We start from the raw sequence: 18,846 nt of genomic DNA on the forward strand, positions 1-18,846 counted from the left end.
AATCAACTATCCCCACTCACCAAAATTTCAGGCCTTGTGCCAATTGTAGAAAGGATTATTATTATTACTACTACTACTACTACTACTATTGTTGTTGTTGTTGCTGTTGCTGTTGCTGTTGCTGTTGTTGTTGTTATTGAAAAAAAAAAAGAAGTTAGTCACTGCAGCAAACTGGCAGATTCATTAGCATGCCGAACAAAATGCTTAGTGGCATTTCATCCATCTATACATTCTGAGTACAAATTCCACCAAGATTGGCCTTGTCTTCCATCGTTTTGGGAGTCAATAAAATAAGTACTAATTATGCACTGAGGTTAATGTAATCAACTTACCTCCTCGCACCAAAATTTTCGGGCTTTTTGCTGAAAGTAGGAAGGATTATTAAGTTAATCAGTGGTGGAGACTGTGAATGTGATCTTTGCATCTCCCCTTGACTTGGGAGATTTTGATGCAGGTAATGCTCATCATAAACACCTGCCCATAAACAAATGTTTTTATGGAAAGCATTGCTGAGAGGTAATAGGGTTCTAGTTTGGATGTTTGCAGCAAAGTGTAAACTCCACTTAGAGCATCCAATTGAAGGACTGGGTACTGGTATTAAAATTCTTTGTTTATGCTTTATCCTTCTTTTTATTATATTTTATTCCAGAGCCTTTGTCCATTCCCTGTTGCAGACTTATTAAAGGAAATTAAGAAATATCCCAAAGCAAAAGGTATAACATTGCTTTCTTTCATAATTTTGGTTTTGTAATTGAATAGAATACTAACAAAAGTGGCAACTACATCTTTTTTTCTTTTGGTTGATATAAATTACTTCTAAGTTGATTCAGATCATCTTCAAGTTGATATAAATTGCCATCAAGTTGATATAACACATCCCCAAGTTTATATAAAATACCACCAAATTGATTATCAATTGTTTCTGTTACAATGTGATGTGGAAAATCAAACTGGAAAAAATGACCAGATGGATTCTTGAAATGTGCTGACCTACAAAGAAAGGTGTTCTAGCCTTGACCATCCCATTTTCCCCAGATACCTTGTATCCAAGACTACATTACACAATACACAATAAAAATAACAAGATGAGATTTGACTACCATTTTTAGCAGGCCAAGGCTCTCTCAATGGCTCAAATGAAGCCCAGTAAATGGTAAGGTCAATTTAATCTACTCTGTCTTCCTCGGAACTTACTCTAAAAAAAATATCATTATCGTTTCTGTCCCATCAAGACTGTGCGAGATTAAATGTATTGCATAATACAGTAATTCTCAGTCTTTTTGACTTTTTGGTGCACTAAAAGTCAAACAAAAGATTGCTGGTAAAATCTTTTGCAAGGAACTTCATCAAAAGTCTGTTTTAAAGTTAAATAATTAGAAAATGTATAGAAATCTGTTGCATATATTATTTTATTAATTGTATTTGTTTATAACAAAATTGTGAATAACACTCAGATAGGATTAACCTTTTAGCATTTAATGCAGCAATGCCGGCCCATGTAGTGTCGAAAGGGATTATCAATGGAATTCCAACCAACCATAGGTTGGTTGAAGGATGATGAGCATTTAATCCTGCCATATCTGGCCCAAATATTCTACTTGTTTTATGTTAAAACTAACTAAATCCAACCTCTCAAACCTACTCTACAATGTCATTCTAAAACTAAAACCATCACATCATTGAAATCTTGAAACTATGAAATAATGCATGATTAATTCAAAACAATGTGAACAAATAAGCATTACTTTTGACAAAGAAAGATGAATGCTAAAGGCTTAAAGATTACCTAAAGCTTTAAATTGTACTTTTAAGAAACCATGATATCCTTGTAGATATCCTACCAATGTGTTGCAGCTGTATTTGAGAACTTGCAACTCTTGGTTTTTAAACTGAGTGTGGTAATACTCCTATCCATTTTACTCTTTTACTTTTATTTGTTTCAATCATTTGATTGCAGCCATGCTGGAGCACCACCTTTAGTCGAACAAATTGATCCCAGGACTTATTCAACCGGTCTCTTTTGCCGAACTGCTAAGTTACGAGAATGTAAACACACCAGCATCGGTTGTCAAGCGATGGTGGGCAGGGACTAACACAGACACAGAAACACACATATATATATATATATATATATAAATAAATATATGATGGACTTCTTTCAGTTTCCATCTACCAAGTTCAGCCCAAGGCTATAGTAGAAGGCACTTGCCTAAGGTGCCATGCAGCAGGACTGAACCCGGAACCATGTGGTTGGTAAGCAAGCTACTTACCACACAGCTGCTGTGCATGTAGAATTCATGTTAGATTCTTTTTTAGGTCATTTATATTTATCTTTCAATAAAGGCAGCTATGACTGACTTGATATAAATGCTAAGATTACTTATTAATAGCGTCACATACATTCCTTCAGGATTGATGTTTATCTTCACATTTCAAGCATATTAAGAATACACTTGCTTTAGTTTTTTTTGTTTTCTACTTTGCAGAGTTTATTTGGAGTCAAGAAGAACATCGAAATATGGGACCTTGGAGTTTTGTAGCACCAAGATTTCAGAATCTTTTAGCCTGTAAAGTAAGTTATCTTCAAATACCTGTAATATCATCATCTTAACATCCACTTTTCCCTGCTTACAGGAGTTGGACAGAATTTGTTGAGGCAGATTTTCTCCAGCCAGCTACCTTTCCTATTCTTGACTCTCACCTGTTTCCAAGTAAGGTAATATTCACCCATGACCAGACATGTTGTCATGGAAGATTGGATACTGTTTGCACGACATTGACACTTGTTTATATTGTCATGCAATGTCAAGGCAAGGATACAGTAATAAACACACATGTATATGATGGGCTTCTTTCAGTTTCCATCTACCAAATCCACTGACAAGACTGGTCAGCCTCAGCTTATGCTAGAAGGCAAACTCTGAAATCAAACCCAGAACCCAATGGTTATCCTTTAAAGACACATAACTGAGTTTATCCTATTTAAGATTTGAAAATAGATTGCTATTTGTTTCAATTTATCTTTCAAATTGTTGTTGTTGCTTAGTTGCATAGCAACCCATGATCAAACCATCTATTTATATATCAAACTATGTTATTTAATGTGTCCTTCTGTAAAAAATATGATTTAAAGAAATTTGGCTGCTATTTCTAGCAGGTTAAGCTACCCATACAAACTTCCTTGTTAGCTTGGCTAACAAACTGTTTTTGCTCCTTTGGATGTTTTCTCCCTTAACACAGTCAGTACTACTGTTACTTTTTTGGTGTTTGACACTTGTACATTCAGACAATATTACATAACCAAGAAAGGTAGTCACAGAGTTGTAGTTGTTACTTAGGCCAAGCCAAACCTTGGCCCTGCGTGTCAGCCATCACTATCCAATCCTTTTGTATTTTCAAGTCTATATTGCCAAATGTATCTTCTTTTTTGCGTTTAATAATAAGATAGTATTATTTGAGGAAAATTTGGCTGCTACTTCTCACAGATTAAGCAGCTGTGGAGAAGCTCTCTTGGATTGTTGTTGTTGCATTTTTAGGAAGCTCTTCATCTGAGAGAATAAAGCAATAAATAAGGTCTGTATTTTCTACCTATGCTAGTGTTGAAGTCAGCAAAAAGAATGACGTCAACAGCAGTTTAATGGAGTTTTTTTTTAATGAGAGAAATCAGTCAAAGTTGGAATGTGATATTGGAATGCTTGCTCATTTCTGAAAGGCATTAGCAGACTAATGGAAATAAAAAGGCTTCAGACAAACTTAAAACTAGATTAGTCAATTACATTGACCCGAATACATGACTAATATTTTATCAACTCAGTGGGGATGAAAGGCAATGTTGGCCCTAGCAGGATTTGAACTCAGAATGTAAAGAGCTGGAACAAATACCACAAAGCATTTTTTCTGATGCTGTAATAATTCTTCCACCCCAGAAGAACCCTCAACTTGTTATGGCACTGACCAGAAGTAACCAAACTGCACATCAGAACGGACGCTTGCATGTCCCTAACCATCCAAAGGCTCAATGTCACTTTGGAGGATACAGAGAGGTGGCATGGGACTGCCATCAAAGGGGGCTTACTGGTGGACCCGGTCGGCCCTACATACAATAATGCTTCTGGGACCGCTAACCTGGGATGATCCCAGTCCCATAGAGCAGGAGTGCAGAACAGAGAGGGGCAACTCCACCAACCTAGTAGCATGTAACAAACCCAATTTATAAGGGGAGAGTGTTTTCTCAACCCTGAAAGGATGAATAACAAAGCTGACCTGAGTATGATTTGAACACAGGACATAAATAGCAGGAACTAAATATCATGAGATGTGTTGTCCAAGACTAATGATTTGACCAATCTACCACTCTATAAAAAAACAAACAAAAAAAAAATCTAAAATTACAAAACAGGAAAAGTTTAATTTTAGGCACTTCCTGTTTACTGAGCAAAATTATTCTGAAGTTTTGCTTTTAGAATCAAACTACAAATGTGTATCATTTATTACTCTTTATTAATAACTGCTCCTACTTAAGAGGAACTTCCTTCTGTAATTACTATGCAAAGACACAGTCAAGTCTGTAATTTTCACAAGGTGGTCTGCAATTATGGGGAATTCTATTCTGATTTGCTCTTCATAACACAACACACTAGAATTGTTTCCAGTTCTTAATTTTGAATGAAATTGCATTGTTACTGATGATAATATAAGGCCACAGAAGAGGAAGGAAAACTACACTTTATTTTTTTTTCTTTCAATACTCACTATAAGAGATGTGATCTTTACTTTAAGCATTTGTCTAAGTAATCATTATTATGAAGCTGTTGGATACTAGTTTTCAAATGCTATCATCATCATCATCATCGTTTAACGTCTGCTTTCCATGCTAGCATGGGTTGGACAATTTGACCGAGGACTGGTGGACCAGGAGGCGACACCAGGCTCCAATCTGATTTGGCAGTGTTTCTACAGCTGGATGCCCTTCCTAACGCCAACCACTCCGAGAGTGTTTCTTCATTTTCCTTTGGTCAATAAGAACAAGATATTGATGTTCAAGTAATTTATATTCTTATAAAACCCATAAACCTTTTACCTCTAATTAAAGAGCCAAATTAGCCGAGTGATTAGATGAGTAGTTATTTCAGCCAGGTCAACTAATTGAATAGACCTACTATGAAAGGCGTTCCAATCAGGACCACCTCATCTTATATTCCATGCTTAATCTATGAATGCAAATATGACTGATTAAAAAAAAGTTCACTTTGCAACTGTTGTTTCAGGTTCACTGCACAACCCCTTCAGCAAGTGTCTCCTACAATAAATTTATAATTGAAATTTGGTAGACAGAAGCTGTGATAGGCTCTCAAAAAAAAAAAAAAAAAAGGGACCATTCTTGTTGTTGGGGTATAGACTGTAATCCATCATCTGGGCCTTTATCAGAATAAACTATTGCAGTTATTCAGTCTACATCTCTGGTAGGTGGAAGTTATCCTGAAAAATATTCATGGGGTTGCTTTTCCTTCTGTCCAAACCATGTAAAACAGAATAAGCAGTTTATCTGTCTTTTCTTCTTTACTTTTAAACATCTTTGGGTCTATGATATGTTTTAAAGTGATCTAACATAGAATTCCATTTATGTTTCGAACAAACTTAAAGTTCTTTTGCTAGTCTTATTTTCAAAATTAACTGCAACAAGGGCATTGCATTTTCAACAAAAGGGTTAATCAGGAGACAGGATTTGAGTAAGATTTGGCAGTTATTTCTCACAGGTTGAGTAGCTATAGAAACTCTTTTGTTGGCTCATATATCAATGGTTATTAGATCCATATTTCCCCACCTTGCTTTTCTCAAACCTTTCTGCTTACCTTAAAAATTGCATTGAGTTGAGCTTTTTCCACCTTCATTCAGGTCTTCAACTACTGGTCAAATTTCAAGCTAATTATAATAAATTAATGAAAAAGAATCTCATTTCAAGGAGACTAAGCACCAGAAATAATTGCAGTAAAAGTTTAGTAAGGAAAAAAAAAATTTTTTTAGGGATTAAATAACTCCCTCCAGTTGAAAAAGGGAGACAACTTCAAGAATTTCCATCGTCATGGGAAGTAAAACAATTAACCTTCCTTATTGGCCCTCTAATAGTTTACAATAGAGAAATATTCATCAAGAACAGGAACTAAGATTGATAATTGAATTATGCATTAACTGAACGACAGAGAAAACTGTCCTCAAAGAGAGAGAGAAAGAGAATCAACACAGGTAATGCAAAAAATGAAGTAAATGCTATGGATTTTGTCTAGAAGGTTAGAAACAACTTCTGAATAGCATAGTGGTTTTTCAGAATTGACAAAACCAATTTAGAGTGGATATAGCAGAATTATAGACTAAGAATTAAAGTCTTTAATGTGGGAATATATGGACTAGGTGAGTGTGTATGTATATATATATATATATATATATATATATATTTTCTTAAAATGATAGGAAATACATCCTCTTATATACACTCATTACTTGTGGACCTTGAAAAGGAAGTTTAAGCATTTGGCATGATTTTCATAATGTTAATAGAAAATAGTCCAGTAGGGCAGCATGCTGGCAGGATCATTAGCACACAAAGCAAAATGCTTAGCAATATTTCATAGGAGGCAAGCTGGCAGAAACATTAGCACACCAGGCGAAAGAGTTCAAATTCTGCCGAGGTCAATTTTGTGTTTCATCCTTTTGGGGGTTGATAAAGTACCAGATGCATACTGAGGTCTATCTAGTCGACTGGCCCCTTCCCCCAAAGTTTCGGGCTTTGTGCCTGGAGTAGAAAAGAATATTTCATGTCTAGGTTTTGAGTTCAAATTCTACCAAGGTTGATTTTGCCTTTCAACCTAGTGAGGTGAATGAAATAAGTACCAGTTGAACACTCAGGTCAATTTAATCGACTGACCTCCTCCTCAGAAATTGCTGGCCTTGTGCCAAAGTTTGAAATCAATATGAAAGTCCTTAAAAGAAGAAAAAAATATCTTGAAACAAGTTGTCAAGTAGGGAAGCAGTTTTTTTGAGTATAGAGTTAGTATCTTGTAATAGTTTTTGTTTTACTATAAATGGTTCTATTTTTTTTAGAGCCAAAAAGATAAGGAACACATTGGTAGTGCAAAGAAATTGAAACGTAATCTCAGCTTAATTAGGAACATTATCATATACAGCATTCATTGCATCTTGAAATTAGTAGTATTTGTATTTCTGGCTTATTAAATATGAGCAGATAGTCTTATTGGAGCATACAGTAATGGTTAGAAATATTGAATCTAAAAGATACAGAGTAAAAGAATTAAATATAGATATTTCCTTGATAAAGACAGAAAAGTGACAGATCATGAAGGAACAACAAAGTTGGATTAAAGGATAAAGAAGACGATCATCGTAGGACCTCATTTAACCAATAAAGGTTTCAGATACTGTTTCAATAAAAACTGTATACAATTAGTTATATTACTGAAACAAAATATTAACGTTTTTGTTACCAACCTTGCTGAAACCAGCTCTGGCTCAGAGTACAAATGTTTTGAATTAAAATCTTCCAAACCTTAGCCACAATTTATGTTCCTAACACTAGCCGAATGATGTTATTTTACTAAATTCTTTGTTATATTTAAAGTAATTGAAAGAAACACAGAGCATCTCAAAATAAATACAGTAATGAAAAGGTTAATCTCCATTTCTGATTTCTTTTCTACAGTTGAATTATGTTGGGAGAGGAACATTAGCATCTGCAGCTGTTGGAATTGCTACAGAACACCAGAAAGAAGCCCAGCAGTTAATTGCAGCAACTTTCCAATGAATATTTTCTATCTTCATCACTTCTTGGCAGCTTTAGTAAAGCTTATAAAGCAATATGCTTATAAGCTTAATTCTTTCATTCAAATGGAAGGAGAATCGTGCTGAAATTATTTTTTAACTAACATAATAGCTATCTGATTGTGAATGAATTATGTATATATTGTAGATAATTTGCAACTTATATACAAAAAACAGTTGGTAGATGCAGCCAATTTGGACATATATAAAAGAAATATTTTAAAAGAATCTTGACCAAACGATTTAATAGTATTACTTTCACTGTGGATTATGATTATATATGTGTGTGAGAGAGATAATGGAAGTTTTCCTATAGACAAATTTATGCTTGAGATTTATTTTCATATTCTAAATTTACATACCTTTTGTAAGGTTGAAGAATGTCTCTAAGCTGAATAAAGTGAGAAAAAAATACTTGTTGATCCTTGGAGGAAATATTCAGTGTTTTGATTCTATAACAATCATCTTAGGGTAGGATGATTTAACTATAGGATTCAGATTATTTTGTTAAATGTGATGCTTATTTATTCACATTGTTCTGAATTTATCACACATTATCTTGTAGCTTTTAGATTTCAATTTTGTGATAGTTTATTTTTAGAATGATATTGCAGGGTTGGTGTGAGAAGCTGGATTTGGCCAGTTTGAACATAAAATATTTAAGTGGGATTTGGCCGGTTTAAATGCTAGAGCCTAAACTAGCAAATAGTAAACTTAAAACAGCAGTTGACCAAATGGTGTTGTGATAAACAAACAGCATCAAATGGTACCTCAAACATACCGTGTTAAACACAGCAGCATGTCTTGTTTTACTAATTAAACTTTAGGTAATTATAGAAACAAACAAACAAAAGTAAACTTCTATAAATGTTTTACATCTGTCTATAAACATTTACTGATTCTTGTTACTTGTATATCTATCACTAGCATAAACTATTGACCGTTTTAAATTATTTTTTTTTTTTTTTTAACATTTATTGCTGCATTGTTTCCTCTTTAACACCTTTCCAACTGCAGTGCAACTCAGCTCATGTATTTTTTGCCATCAACTTTTTGAATCTCGAGTTCATAAGTTTAGAAAGTTAGGTTGTCGACATTTTTCAAAACCAGTAATTTTTTTTTTTTTAATTAAGTGTGTACATGAGACAGAACATGGAGAAAAGAAACATTCAAATCTTAATAACAAAAGACCAATAAAACAAGCAATAAATTTATTTTACAATTTCATTAGAAAAAAAATTCATAAAAATAAACCCCTCCCATATCCCTAACTATTAAAAATAAACCCCTACCAGATTCCCAACCAAATTAGTTAAATTTATTTGTAACTGAGCAGATGAAAAACTACTCAAGTTCTGTTCTTTTCTCTCTCAAACATGCATGCTAACACACATACACACAAACTCCCAGAATTGAGCGAGTTTAAGCTGATAGTAACTCCTCCAGGAGCATAAAGTTAATCTTTACATTTTCAATTAAAACAATGTTTTTTTTATAAATTTAATTTAATATTTAAGAAATGATTTAATGGGAGAGTTATTTAAATTTAACTGCTGAGGTGAGGGATTAAATTGAATTGACCTAACTAAGGTTTTAATTCATGTCATTGTTCTTATTCCACAAAATTTTGTTTTTAAGACAAACCCTCAGAAGCAAGAGCAGAAATCTGGGGCAATAAAGGGAGAGATGTGGCAATATCAATGGCTGAAGTGTGATATTGGTAGGTAACACGAACCTCCTTGCAAGCTTCTTGCCTTATCATTCAGTGAAGAAGCAACAAAACAGTAAAGCTACCAAAGTACCACTGGGCTTTGCATTTATGTTATAAAAACACAGGTTCTAACAGGTAATTAAAAATTCAGCCCTAAAATTGATTCACATTTTTTTTTAAAAAATGCAACTGCTTAATAATGTTTGTGTTGATGTGTATGCACACATTCTCTAATCTGCCAGAGGTTTCCAGAGTAAAACTAGATTACACTCTAAACAGAATCACCTGCATGGCAAGCAAGCAGCTTTATTTATGAAAAAATAAAAAGGCATCTATACAAATTTGCCTACAAGGCTAAACAATTTCATGCTGACAACTTATATTTCCCTTTCTTTTCAACTACCTTTTTTTTTTTGTATTTTAATTAAAAGCCTTTTTTAATGTGTGAATGTGTGTGTGTTAAATATATAATTTGTCATGGAGAAGCATAAAAGTATATTTTAAACCCCCAAGATATTTTCTTAAAACTTAAAGTGTACAAAAAAAAATATGGAAGTTTGTAGCTAGTAGAGACAAAATCAAGTTCTGAAGTTTTGCATGCCTTATGTATGGGTTTTAGAAAATAATTGCTTCCTTGATAGAATTGTAGGAATACATACAATAGTTTACAGCAAGAATCCATGTTAAGTTTGTTGAACAGAAATGCAACTCATTAATAATGGTAATGGGGTAGGTCACATTTTCAGAAATCAACAAGTCTCTACAGAAGTTAATGGGCAAGATTACAATCTCCCACCAGTTAATTTATGGAAGAGAGCTTCATCTAATGTCTGGTTTTTGTCAGAAGAACGCATTGAGAGGAAAATGTAACCGCCTATAAACTCATGAACAACTTTGCAGTCTGCTGCTGGACTGTCAAAGATGATATTCTCTTCTTCAAACTTCAGGATAACTTGCCGGGTTTCCCAGTTTACTGTCCATGTCTGCAGTGTGTTGTAACGCCAGGTTTTAACAGAGTCACCAGACTGAAGATCCATCCGTATAATTCTGTTGTTTGCCACACCAATTAATTCCTGTAAGAAACAAATATTTTGTAAGTCCAGACAGCAGAAATGTACAGCTAAATTTTATTATAGTAATTATCGCTAAAATATAACCATATATAGAGTGCCAGCAGATGCTAAAGAACTTAGATAAGTTTTATGATCTTAATAGAATATGTGTCAAAGTGTAATGTGGTTGAATAACTATAATTACATCAACAATGAAACATTTTATGAAGTATTTTTACGAGAAGGTTTAACTAATGTTTGTTATTTTTGTCCTATAATTAATATTTTGCACTAGTAGAAAAGGTAGTGACTAAAGAATAGAAAGTAATAAAAATTAAGATAGGATTAATGAATTAACCAGAGAAACAATAAAATTTATTTCAAACTTAAGCTCTGCTTTTTAGTACTTCATGCTAATAAGGTTGGGAGAGTTTTCTTGGTGTAAACTGTTTTATACTTTTAATGATGCAATAGCCTTTTAATTGTTAATTAGTCAACTAAAGAAAGAACCGATTCTGTTAACAGTTGGACAAAGTAAAACATGCAGAGTAATGTTTCACCTGGAAGCATAACAGTCATCAAGTTAGAACTTATGACCAAACTGACAACTGTACCAACTGCACAGCTATAGTGCTTGACTAAATGAATGGATAAATATGAAATAGCTATTACAATAAAGTTTCTTAATGATTTAAATCTGAGCTCATAGAAGAGAAGTTAAGAAACATGGCTAAATATAAAAATGGTAAACAATTTGCTAAGATTTATTAAGGCAAAAAGACAAACATTTGAATTTTAAGTAAATATACAAACCTCTTTTTTCATGTTGTTCATCTTTATTATAAAATAAGTAATGCCATATTCTGGTAGTGCCTGCCATGCTTTGATATATGCCATCTTGGATTCTGTCAAACTCATATTTTTCACATTGGAGTGAGCTTCTTTAATACGTTTGAGAAACTGAAATTTAAGTACATAAAATTTTATCATTAGAGATAAGATACTATTTTGGTATACAGGAATAACCAAGTTCACAAACATACAAATGTCAACCTAGCAAAATCTACAATATTTTCCCCTACACAATATTGCAGTACCATTAAGACTGAATAAATAAAAAGGTAATTCTGTTTAATTGACTTCATAATTACAGTGTATATAAGAAAAGAGTAGTTCAAAAGACTTAAGATAGTGTTGGAGTTGAACAAGTCTTCTCCAACACAGCACCTGGCAGTTTATTGTAGTCATCTATCACTTTTGGAAGTCCTTCCTTTGTCTTTTATCTTCAGCTGATTCATTCCACTTAGATCACATATTTCTTTACTGAAATGTCATCCTTCATATGTATTACATGTCCATACCAACAGTCCTTTTTCAGTTTGTGTGCCCAGGAAGAATAGAGAAATTGGAAACAGAGTTCATACTAGGTACACCACGCATATCAAACATGGTTCCTTCCCAGATGGTAATAGAGTCCTTTCCTGTTCATTAAAACTGCCTCAGATTCAGATATGAGAACCAGGTCATCAGCTTATGAAAGTTCCATAGACAGTAAATCCTAAATATCACTGTCATTGCCTGGATAACTATAAGATGCTGAGAACTAATCCCTGATGGACACCTACCTACAAGGTAAATTCCTTACAGAATCATGGTGAGAACAGTTGATTTTGCAAGGAATCCTATACCTTACAGTGCAGAATTGAAATTCTGTCACAAGGATAGAGAAGATAATTGCAAGAAATACCAGTGTATATTGTTTTAAATCACTTTGCTATGTTCAGCTTAATTCTTTCTTGAAAAAAATTTAACATCCACTTTTCTATGCTTCCGTGGGCCAAACAGAATTCATTGAAACAGATTTTCTACAAGCAGCAACCCAACTTGTTGCCAACTATCACTTGTTTTGGAGCAAGTTTCTTTATAACCAGACATGCTTTCATAAATTGTTAATGAAAGATGGCACTTGTAGGACAATGACATGCTACAACTATCACGTGATATCAAGAGGAGGTGTGCACATACAACAGGCTTTGCTGTTTATCTCAGCCAAATCCATTTATAAGGCATTTATTAATCTGGTGCTATATAAGACACTTAACCAAGATACCATGCAGTAAGACTGAACTCAGAACAAAATTTTAGATGCTGAATTTTATAAAGTCTATTTATAAAATCAAATAAAGTTTAGATTTTCTCAGCAAAATGAGACAAAAAGAGAAATGGTCTGGTTTCTCTTTACAGCCTCAATTTGGTACTTATAATGCCCATCACTTGTCTTGAGTATCCAAAAATAGACATTTCAACAGCTGAGTATAGTTAGACTTTTTTTAATGTCAATCATTCTACCACAGAAAAGAAAAGTATTTGTTTTCAATTGATTAGACTAAATTTAGCAAAAGAGATTGAAATTAAAGGAAAAAATAGCATACCCTTATAAAGTTGAGAAATATTTTTAAAGATTCAAAATAATTTAGTAAATCTGAATTCCATTCACTTCTAGTATATTTTAACCTTTAAGCATTCAAAATGGCAACAGCCATAAACATGTTACTTTCTATATCAAATAACACAAGAGGCAATATTCCTTCGTCTCGTTATTGTTGTGGGAATATATCAACACTAACATTATCATTAAGGCAGTGGATTGCTGGACAAAATGTTTAGCATCTTTATGTTCTTAGTTCAAATCCCACCAAGCTCAGCTTTGGTACTTTTTCATCGATCCTGGAAAGATGAAAGGCAGTTAAGCTCTGGGGTCGATGTAATCTAACTCCCTCCTCCAAACTTCAAGCCTAGTGCCTATAGTAGAATGGATTATTATTATTATTACTACTACTAAAGAATTTCAGTAGACACATACAATCAATTACTATAATATTTCGTAACTTATGATAAACTGTCCAGGAATGCTTCTTCTAGGATACTAAAAGGAAACTGCCCATTTTAAGGGTTCATAAGTTACAATTTATCATTCTATGTAAGTCTTTTAAGTTAGATTCCAAACAAAATTAAAATGATCTCGATTATTTTCAAAATAAGAGACATGGTCAAAAAAAATTAAAAGTAAGCCAATGATAATGGATAAACTTTCTATATAGCAGTCTACCTGTTAGAAATAGCCAAATTATCCTTAAATAACACCAACATTTTAATTAAAGAAACATCCCACACAAAGACGAGATGGCCATAAGTGGCATAGTTTTCCTTATATGTCTGCTCAAGAACTGACTTGCATTTAAACACGTTTACAGTGAGCAAAAAAGAAAAAAAAAACCTTTACATAGTTGCTTAATCTGCTAGAAATAGCAGGCAAATTCCATCAAATCACAACTTATAAAAAAAAAAAAAACTGCATCAGGTACTCTTAGATACACTATGCCTGAAAAAGAAAGATATTAAACAAGGTAACCCAAGACTAAATAATAAGAAATGAAACTGAAAATCTACACTGTCAAGTTAAGAGTATTGGTCAAGAGTAAGATGCATAACTGGTTTGCTGTGAAGAAGGCCTGAGTCAGCAAATTGAACTATCCAAACTCCTACACTCTAGTCAACTAAATAGCATTCCAGAGTTAATCTTGTAAATAAACAGTAACAATATCCATTTTACACTCCAACAGCTACATTGTAAGTGACCTAGTGACCTGAATAACTCTGATTTCCCTGGTTTTTCTTGAGCTTGCAGAGTATTAACATTGAGCCCAAATTAGCTAATTCTATACATGAACACACATGTATTAAATTCTCAAAAGAATTGAAAAATTTAGGTTAATATGATGTTTACAAATCTCCCAATATCCAGTTTGTTTTTGAAAGATTATAGGATATAATCCTTTATGTGGATTACACTTGAAATCTCATGACACTATACAAGCTAATGCTATGGTTTAACTGTGTATACTATAGTAATATACATGCATGCATGCATGCACACACATGGTTTTGTTTACCTGACATTGATCTGTGTACAGCAAGTGAAGTGCCAGGAATGATATTGTTCCAATGTGTGTGTTGTTTTGGGCAGGTGTCTCGATACAATTTCAAAGTAAGCAAAGCTTCGAGTGAAATTTGTGGATAGAAACTGTACTTAACGTTTTAGCATTTAATCTGGCCAAAGTATTCTAGTTTATGTTCAGATTGACTGGATCAGGCCTCTCACACCTACCCTACAATGTCATCCTAGAACTAAATAATCGCATCATCGAAATCTTGATGTTACGAAATACTGCAAGATTGATTCAAAACAATGTGAACGAATAAGCATTACATTTAATAGGATCATCATCATCGTTTAATGTCCACTTTCCATGCTGGCATGGGTTGGTTGGATGGTCTGACAGGAGCTGGCCAGACAGAAAACTGCAGACTTCTGTGTTTGTTTTGGCACAGTTTTTATGGTTAGATGCCCTTTTTAACACCAACTACCCAACAGGGTGGACATTCAGTAATCTGAATGCTAAAGGGTTAACCCCATTGTGTACATGAACATTTCCATTCTGCATGTCTTCACAATATTGTTTGAGTAAAACACCAATTTCTTGTTTACATCCCTCATAAATAAAGTGCTTTATCAAAGCTGGGCTCTTGAGATGACTAGTAAAATAAAAAAAATCCCTTACGTGATAAACAAGAGAGGGTCGGTGATAGTTAGTGACACATGACTATTAAATACAGTCCCAAAGAAGTTTTTACCTCCACTCCCTACCAACATATATATAAACTTTATTTGGAAATGGGTGAGGATCAGCAACAAGGTCATCTAACCATAGAAAATCCATCCTAACAGATTCCATTTGATCCATGCAAATGGATATTGAAAACAATTTGGATATATTTCATTTGTTTGTTAATAACCATTTTTCCAGGTTAGCACAGGTTTGGATGCAGGAAGGATTTGAAACAGGTTTTCATGACATGCTCTTCCTGTCACTAAAACTACTTTATTTAAATAAGCGATTTCTCTGTTCCACAAGTCTTTCAAAGCACAGTGACCGATCATAACATCAACAAGGAATGTTACAGTGTTAGTACCACTTCACTCAAGCAATGACAAGTATGCAATGTACAGTGTAACCCTAGACCGACTCAGCACATTGAATAATGCAATCTTTAATAGACTATATCCAAAAACAAAACTAGTTATAATTGGAAGGTCTTCTTTGATCATATATCTGCTCAATTTGGGCTGCACCGAGTGTACACAACTCACTGTAAAAAAAAGTACAAGAGTCACTGAATCTAATATAAATTTCTCTTACCTGTCCAGCTTTGAGTTTTCTTACAAATCGAGGTGCAACAAAATCTTCAACATTGATATCTGGAACTGAGCCACTGGATGATACAATTGAGTCATCGGCTGCAGGTTCTTGCATACTCAGGAAGGTCTTCAGTGTTGTTACCTCACTTTCATATGTACTGTCTGCCATTGTTTTGCCTTTAGAAGCCAATCTACAGGCTGCCATCCAGTCACAGTAAAGTTCTTTCTGTAATTTATAACATACATTAGTGTTGAAATTGTTATTGGCAATTAAATTTGGTAGCTGCCTTTTGGCAGGACACAAAAACAAGAAAGGGACCTACACATTGAGATCTAGAAAGGGAGGTTGTGGCGAATCAACTTTCTAAAATATAAAGATTTCAGTGTTACCTAACAAGGGCCTCCAATACTCAATTACATTTCTTTTCTGAACACTCAATAAGTTTTGTATTCTTAAAAACATATCCACTCACGAAATAGTTTGCTATAACTCTTTCACAAGGTACCAGCCTGCTTGAGACAGCCCCTATGTTACAATCTTCCTGCTTTCAAGTGGTTTAAATTAAAAGCTTCCTTTAAAATATACTAAACTATGTTCCAAGCAGCTTGATAACGACAGTTATTTTACTAAATTCTTCATTAATTTCAAAATTAATTGAAACAAAGGCATTCGTTTCAACAGAAATATAGTAACAAAAGGGTTAAGTAGGTAAACTAAATGATACCCCATTGCTTTTTTTTAAAAAGAAAGCATTTTTTTTTTTTTTTTACAAGTTTTACCCTAAAAATCTTTTTAGAAATGCTATTACTGATGTCCATGCATTTTCTCAAATCTTTAACAAGGATATGAATTATTAGGACACAAGCTTCAATAATCCTTTATTTTACTACATGGAAACAGTATGTATTTTGTGTCTTATATTTTACTGATGTGTGATTAAACTTCCTGTTATGACAGTAAACACAAAAATTCAAAGAAATAACCATTAATCATAAATCCAGGAATATTTTGTTTCAGTTCAAGCCATTGGTTTAACACTGCTTTGATGAATAATGACATCTTTAATTATCAGAACAAACACTTGCATTGTGAAACTTGCCTGCTTTATACAGATATTCTCTTTGTTGCTATGAAATAAATCTCAACTCCTCATTCACTATTGTCCCAGCCACAGCCTATAAAATTTACATAAGAATAATTCTAGTGTCAAACAGCATTTTATCCACAACTCCCTTGCAAACCTCTGTCAGTGACACAGTTATGGGTCACAATCAAATAATCACTGTTGCGTAAACATGCCATATACATATTCACACATGCTCAGTTAATATTCTATTAATATTCTGCTACATCTGATCAAAGGCCATTAATATTATCACTACCACACCAGGTGTTAGTTCAGGATATTCATACTAACACTGCACATAAAATAGATGCTATACAATTTCACTTTCAAATGCTAAAACAAAATTATCAATTTATAAAGATGGAAATTAAATTCTATACAATTATCTATTGATATATTTTTTGCTTTCACCAAGCACATAAATTTCTCTGAAGTGAGTGATGCAGTTCACCCAACTGGTATAACAACAAAGAAATATTTTGATTTCGTTTTGAATTAAATAGTTATAAAGAATATTTCATGCAATTTAAAATTGCCACTTAACTTTATTGGAATATGCTTTTTCTATATTAGTATTATATTTGTACTTTTTTTCTATTATATAAACAATACAACCTGTATATTTCAATATAAGAACACAAAACTACAGATGCTATGTTGGTCACTGTGGACTCCTTGATATTCAGTAGCAATGAATATAAATAACAGTGTTTAGTGTTTACAATATTTACAAAAGCAGTTACTACAGTTGTGTAATAAGAAGCCATATAAACACGAACAGGTAGTGGAAGTTAATACTAACTGTGTCAAACCGAAGCCAAATTTCTGACATTCCTTCTTTTGTGGGTTCAAATAACTTAATACCAAATTTCTGACTTGAAAGGTTTACATCAGGACTGGCCTCACAGCCTGCATAAAAAGAAGTTAAGAGTTCAAATATTTCACTTTCAAAGTTAAGATAATCATCAATATATTTCCTAATCACAATGAACTGAATGAATTCATTACCATCGTATTTTATAAAAATTAACTGAAATTATATTTTGGGATGAATGTAAATGTAGATAATCTGTCCTACATGAGGTCTCTAATTTGTGTAAAATCAACTAGCAAAAGTTATAGAGTTGAAATACCAAACAGAATTCTAGGAAGATATACTCATATTACAGCAGGAGTAAACTGAACTTCAGAAAGATGTCCCTTCTGTCTAATAATCATTACAACTATTATTGAACTTTAGTGTAAAACAATGTGAAGACAAAAGTGGATTCAGAACTGAAGCCAGAAGAAATGTTGCTAAGTATTTTGTCAGGCATACAGACAATTTAGCTAGCTCACAGCCTTGCTAGTGAACAGTAACCAATGACAGCAATTTGCTATTTCAATGAAAATATATACAAAGTTTCAACAAAGTCGAGTTGAATTATTTGTACACCTTAACACTAGATAATAATTTTGAGCCTCCAATGTTGATAATTACTAATATACAAAGCTACCAGTGAAAAAAAAAATTAAATAGACAAGGTTAGACACCATTTCGAGCGTGGCCGTTTTCATGCGGGTGACACGTAAAAGCACCCACTACACTCTCTGAGTGGTTGGCGTTAGGAAGGGCATCCAGCTGTAGAAACTCTGCCAAATTAAATTGGAGCCTGGTGTAGCCATCTGGTTGCACCAGTCCTCAGTCAAATCGTCCAACCCATGCTAGCATGGAAAGCGGACGTTAAACGATGATGATGAAGGTTATATAAATCACAAAATTTTTTTGTTATGACTCACTGTCACCAATGAACAATAAATATTTTTACATCCACCATATGTGAATAGCATGGTTGGTTATAAATTTCCAATTGACAACATGGA

At 33.5% G+C, this 18,846-nt stretch overlaps 2 protein-coding genes across 6 annotated transcripts in view; one reads left to right on the forward strand and one right to left on the reverse strand.

Moving 5' to 3' along the window:
* LOC106874001 (2-oxoadipate dehydrogenase complex component E1) overlaps positions 1-8,263 on the forward strand; it is a 52,264-nt gene extending 44,001 nt beyond the window's left edge. Inside the window, exons 21-23 of one of the 2 annotated variants that reach the window (XR_016241473.1) lie at positions 650-1,153; positions 2,487-2,572; positions 7,715-8,263. Coding sequence is in view for 1 of the 2 variants with exons in the window: in XM_014921555.3 (XP_014777041.1) it covers positions 650-713; positions 2,487-2,572; positions 7,715-7,816 (252 nt within the window). In the remaining variant the exon portion in view is untranslated. The remainder of the gene's footprint in view (positions 1-649; positions 1,154-2,486; positions 2,573-7,714) is intronic. The other variant, XM_014921555.3, reaches the window with a different exon arrangement.
* A 766-nt stretch (positions 8,264-9,029) lies between these two features.
* LOC106874000 (fermitin family homolog 2) overlaps positions 9,030-18,846 on the reverse strand; it is a 105,967-nt gene continuing 96,150 nt past the window's right edge. For all 4 annotated transcript variants that reach the window (XM_014921553.3, XM_089350664.1, XM_014921554.3 and 1 more), the window contains 4 exons: positions 17,786-17,892; positions 15,858-16,082; positions 11,410-11,556; positions 9,030-10,617 (listed from right to left, as the gene is read on the reverse strand). In XM_014921553.3, coding sequence (XP_014777039.1) covers positions 10,327-10,617; positions 11,410-11,556; positions 15,858-16,082; positions 17,786-17,892 — 770 coding nt within the window. In that variant the 3' untranslated portion in view covers positions 9,030-10,326. The remainder of the gene's footprint in view (positions 10,618-11,409; positions 11,557-15,857; positions 16,083-17,785; positions 17,893-18,846) is intronic.

Source organism: Octopus bimaculoides, chromosome 4 (assembly GCF_046866305.1).
Source record: "Octopus bimaculoides isolate indiv1 chromosome 4, ASM4686630v1, whole genome shotgun sequence".
In the NCBI taxonomy this organism is placed as follows: Eukaryota; Metazoa; Mollusca; class Cephalopoda; order Octopoda; family Octopodidae; genus Octopus; species Octopus bimaculoides.